This window comes from Poromitra crassiceps (assembly GCF_964638095.1).
Source record: "Poromitra crassiceps genome assembly, chromosome: 2".
In the NCBI taxonomy this organism is placed as follows: Eukaryota; Metazoa; Chordata; class Actinopteri; order Beryciformes; family Melamphaidae; genus Poromitra; species Poromitra crassiceps.
In genome coordinates, this window is record NC_139624.1 from 18,230,783 (window position 1) to 18,236,625 (window position 5,843).

General features: G+C 43.3%; 1 protein-coding gene across 1 annotated transcript in view; it reads left to right on the forward strand.

The window, feature by feature from the left end:
• haus2 (HAUS augmin like complex subunit 2) overlaps window positions 1-5,241 on the forward strand; it is a 13,678-nt gene extending 8,437 nt beyond the window's left edge. Inside the window, exons 5-7 of the mRNA XM_083656875.1 lie at window positions 962-1,094; window positions 2,009-2,117; window positions 3,997-5,241. Of these exons, the coding sequence (XP_083513001.1) occupies window positions 962-1,094; window positions 2,009-2,117; window positions 3,997-4,149 (395 nt within the window). The 3' untranslated portion in view covers window positions 4,150-5,241. The remainder of the gene's footprint in view (window positions 1-961; window positions 1,095-2,008; window positions 2,118-3,996) is intronic.
• The last annotated feature ends 602 nt before the right edge of the window (window positions 5,242-5,843 follow it).

Below are 5,843 nucleotides of genomic sequence, written 5' to 3' on the forward strand. Positions count from 1 at the left end.
CCTGTTACAATTGAAAATCCTTAGTACCATTTAACTAGCCTGTACTCTACTGTCCTATACCTCCTATCATGTCTCCTACCTCCTATCATGTCTCCTACCTCCTATCATGTCTCCTACCTCCTATAATTAGGGGTGGGAATCACAGGTTTCATCCCAATACGATATATTGATTCTTTGGACAGCGGTCAACTCACAAAAAGCAACTAAAATATGATTTGACATTTTTTTTGTCTTTCATAAATTTAATTGAAAAACAATAGATAGATCTGTTGTTCACTATAAAGTGCCATATTTCTCATGTTTAAGTGCAAACGATTTCATCAGTTAACTTAAAGAGCCCTTGATGACCTTTCAATTGTGAACATAAGCCATGCACATCTATGCTTAAACCCCTTGGATTTCGATGATATGGCTATATACTGTATACAGTATATCGTTATTTTCGCTTTCCATCGATACACGATACGATATCGATAATGTATTGATATATCGATGTATATCAATCAGAGATGGGGACCAATGGACTTGGAATTGAGTCGCACTTAAGTCACACATAGTGACTTGAGACTTGACTTGAGACTTGTCCTCAAAGACTTGAGACTTGCCTTGGACTTGCGATTTGAGACTTGTGAACAATCTTTATTTTTGTGTGAAGGAATGGTCTACTAATAATAATGTCAACTAATCAATGCTGATGCTGGATGCTACTAGGTAAAGGAGTGAGGGTAATACAGTACATGCTTTGAATTCCTTTTAGCTATGCAGTGTTCTAAGCAGACCGGATGGCATGCATCAGCTGATAGAACGCTCATCCGTAAAACACTTCAAACTTGACTTGGATTTGCAAAAAATGACTTGGATCATCTCTGATATCGATGTATCGTCCCACCCCTACCTATAATGTCTCCTGCCTCCTATAATATTGTCTCCTACCTCCTGTCTCCTACACTCCCCCCTGCAGGCAGGAGGTTCCAGGTTCTCCAGATGTTCTCCGCTCACCTGCAGCAGGTTCTAAAGGACCAGACGGTGCTCATGCAGAGGCTGCTGAGACCGCTGGCTGGAGGAAGTCTGCCCCTACAGGCTGAACTACACAGGTACACGCACACAGCACCCTGCCCCTACAGGCTGAACTACACACACGACACACATACACACACATGCGCGTGCATGCATACACACACACACACACACACACCACATACACATACGCACACACACACACACACACACACACACACACGTGCATAAAATGAGGAGAGAGATGCGCCCGGAGGCGGGTGCCTAGAGAAAGTGCTGTGCTGCACTTAATCAATACAATAAGAAAATGGTTCAATATAATTTATGTTGATATGTTGATATTTCCCTTGATAACAGTGCCTGCTATGAGTGACACACAAAACAGCCAATGAAACAGACAAATCCTAAAGTTCCCACCCAAACATATATATTACACAACTCAATTTGTGTTTTGTGTTAACATTACAATTATTACCTACCTACAGTATGTGCCTTGATAAATAAGGTGATAATAATAATAACTGATCTTTTTGGCTATATACCAGTTCTAGTTCTTGCCATGTCAGTTTATCCTGACTTATACAATATGTCTCACAGAAGCATGACAACAGAGACATTTGTGGGAGCAGATTGGCCATACACGACCAAATGTTGCTAGTGACTGTTGTGCGTTTATCAATCACCGTACACGTTAGCTTGTTGTTAGCTTCATGTTAGCTTGTAGTTAACTGTCAAAAGTCAGCTGTTAATTAGTCAGCTGTGTGGCTAATGTCATGAAAACGGCACTGGGAACTATTGGAAGGCGTCTTTGATGAAGGGCTCCCCAGTGCCCTGTCAGCACTTTTCTGCCAGAAAAAAAAACTATTTGCGTCTGCTGCATCTAGATCTATATACTGTAGTGTTACAGTCAATCCTGTGTGAACAAAGTTTAATGTGTGTGTGTGTGTGTGTGTGTGTGTGTGTGTGTGTGTGTGTGTGTGTGTGTGTGTAGCTGTGTGTGTGAGGCCGTGAAGCTGCTGTGTGACTTCATAGGGAACCTGGAGGAGAAGTTGAGCGCCGTACGGAGCAGCCCAACCGCCCCCGCCCACCTGGACCGCCTGGTACTGTCAATCATGATGATGTCATCAGGGGGCGGGGCGCTTCACATCTCTGTTGCTGCTGATTGCCTGTTTCCGCTCTCTGATGTTTCCGGATGTTTCACTGATATTCACATTTAACAAGCTGGAACCAGAGAATTTTAGTATTTTTTCTTAAAAATTAGTCGAAATAATTAATCGATTAGAAAAATAGTTGGCACACAGTTCATATGGTCATGAAAAACCTGGAAAGTCGTGTATTTTGAAAATGGGTATTTCCAGGCCTGGAAAAGTCATGGAGGAAAAATCCTCAGTTTTGGAAAAGTAATGGAAATTTGTTTAACTAGCATTACATTATTACACTCCTCCTACATTTTCTCCTCCCGAGGGATCCTCGACCTCTGCTGCTGCCAGAATTGGAAATAATCTGGCTTTCATGTTGACAGTGAACAACATCAAACCAGAGATGCTCACAAGTCATTTGTTGCAAGTCCAAGTCAAGTCTCAAGTCTTTGGTCACAAGTCCAAGTCAAGTCTCAAGCCCCTATGGATGAGCGTTCTATCATCTGTTCCATGCCATCCGGTCTGCTTAGAACACTGCATAGCTAAAACTAAGGGATTCAAAGCATGTACTGTAGGATTATCCTCACTCCTTATCTATTAGAATACAATAGCAGCAATAATTAGAGATGAAATTATTAGACATTTCCTTAATGTTAATGCAACAAAAAAATAACAAATAAAATAAAGCAAAATAAAGATTGTTCACAAGTCCCAAACCTTCAAGTCCAAGTCAAGTCTCAAGTCTTTGAGGACAAGTCTCAAGTCAAGTCTGTGTGTGTGATTTAAGTGCGACTCAAGTCCAAGTCTCAAGTCTAAGTCCCCATCTCTGCATCAAACAGACAAAACCAGCTGGCTACCGTCCATGTGGTCGTTGTGCTGCTATCTGTACAAAAAACTTTAAAAAAAAAATGCTCCGTGCGCTGTTTTGTGCATAATGGAAGCGCTCTCAACATGATTTTCATAGCGTTCTGACTGAAAAAAATGCTTTTGATGTGAATGTCCCCTTACAATATCACATTTTGTCAACAGTAGAGAAAAGAGCTATGCAACACAATCAATAACGGCTAAGACATTTTGATTGACTAGAGTAGCACCTTGTAGAAAGTAGTTTGAGAAGGACCAAGTAACATGTAATATTAGTAAGTAGTTAGAGAAGGAATAAGTAACATTATTATTATTATTATTATTTGAATGAATTGGCCGAGTACAATTGGGGGGAAAATCCCCAAACGTTATGTCCTGCCTCTCTAGCGGCCTGTTGTCCAATAAAATTCCTCACAGTGTCTGGTCCTGCCTACATCCAACGTTTCACTCGAAAATACGTCACAATAAGGAAGTTAATACATATATATATTAATGCCATTTCAGCTCGACTTTAAGCTCGCAAGTATATCCAGGTCAGGATAAGGTTTTCTCTGCGGGTGAGAAGAATGGAAAAGATGAGCTGTCCCCTCCGACACTATGAATATCATGAATATAGAACCAGAAAATATTTAGCCTGGGTAAACCCAGCCTCCACGTGACCTGCTTTCAGAGCAGGTCTGAGAGCAGGTGACGTGGAGGCTGGGTTTACCCAGGCTAGAAAATATTCACAATTAAAAAGCTGGGATAAGAGAATTTTGACTTTCATCCCCCCCCCCTTAAAAATGTGTAACTCTAAATGATTAATGGATTATAAAAAATAATAGTTGTAAATTAATTTTCTGCAAGCCAGTTAATTCTAGTTTAGATTACACCAATTGGCGAAGGTGCGCTACAGCATTTGTTTACTTGCTACTGATTGGCTGGGGGAGGGAATGACATGTTTCACTGACGTCATCTTTCTCTCTCTCTCTCTCAGAATGCCTCTCTCGCCCAGTTGCTGGCTCAGGTGGTTGAAGTGGAGAATCTGTCCAATCAGGTTTTCCAGTGGAAGGAAGCCCGCAGCAGCCTGCTGAGTGACAGCTCGGCCTCAGCCCCGCCCACACACGCTGACCCCGCCCACACGGTTTGACTGAACCAAAGACGATGGGATTTCAAGCAAGACCGCCCATCTTCACGTCTTCATGTCACTTCCTATATTTGTGTCGTGGGTTTTGCCCATGGGTTACCACGGCCACGCCCACTTAGGAGACTTTCAGCAGGTCTGAGTGTATTGGAGTCAATGGGAGAAGTTAATTGAGTTAACGTGATCTCATTATGACAGATTCTATCATTAAAGTAAATATTCGGCCCATTTTCCGAAGCCACATATCTTCTGAATATTCTGACACTAAAATTGTACTTGTTCAAGACCTGTCTCTGTCTCAGCAACACACACTCGTGAGATTTGCCAACAGGAACTCATGTTAGCAGGGAGCGATTAGCTAAAGCTACATGTGAAGTTCATTGATGTAGGTAGTAAATCTGTGGCTGGAAAAATTTTCTTTTAATGGAATATCTTAGTTGCAACTATATTGAGCTAACAAGGGGCAGCTTTGTGTTTATATGTGTGGTTTGTGTGGAGTTTGGCAACTCACAATCTCTAGTTCAAGTTAGCTTGCTAGGTCAGCACTAACCCTGCGTCACCAGGTTGGCACTGCAAGACTACCGGGCTCTCGTCCTCTCACAACACTTCAGGGAGGAGTTGACCACGCCCACTTAGGAGACTTGCTGCTACCGTTTGTTAGAATTGGCGGAGCCTGCGCCCTGCGGTGACCCATCTCTATAATGCAGGGGTTCCCAAACGTTTTCATCTTGGGACCCAAAAGATAAATTGTGCCCCCCTGTGACCCAAACTCACAAAAAACATACAATAATGAGTTGCCATGACGACCAATTGGTGACCCACCCCCCAAGGGTCTGCGACCCAAATTGGGTCCCGACCCATAGTTTGGGAAACATAATGGTATTGCTATAATGGACTTCCTCTGACTGAACTCACTGCTCAACATCAGCAGCGTGTTTGTCACTACCCGATCTGCACAACTGGCCGAACTTTGCACAGTGCATGGCATGCGCTAGCGGGGTCCGCCATCTTGCACTGCTACGTACGGCTACACCACTTGGACAAACCATTTTAGCATTGAGTTTGACGCCGGATCCCCGGGCCAGTTTGGTTACTTTGTGTACACTCCAAGAAATCCACCATTAAAATGTTTGCAAAGTATGAAGTCACTCTGTGTCCCGCTGCTTTCTGCTCACACACTCCTGTTCTCAGATGTCACATGACACTGGATCCATCACATGATGTGTGTTTGTTCCACTTTATATTTGAAGTCTCTAGAGAGATCATGTGATTCAGCCAAACAAGAGAGACACCTGGTGTGTTTCAGTGAACAACCGAGCGGCACGTTTGGTTGCCTTCTCAAGGAGTTAAAAACAGTCTGGGTTGCCATGGTGGTTAATGGTCATCAAGACGGAGCCCAATTCGAGCCCCAAGCAGGAACTATGGAGCCATCAGAGAACACCATAGTACAGGAACTACACTGCATGAGACAAACGACTGGAAATGGATACCATGACTTGTGTTAGTTTAATTTCACCTGACACGGCGCCTCCTACAGGCGGGTCCACAGAAACACTGTGTGGGATGCTGCTAGGACTTGAACCCATACAGAGTCTGCATGTGTTTTGAGTTGTATGCCCGGCGGCCTGCTGCCAGGCAATCTCAATTCCCTCAAAAAGAATCGGCCCATAACCCCCTTCTCGAGTCATATCTCTGTGGAG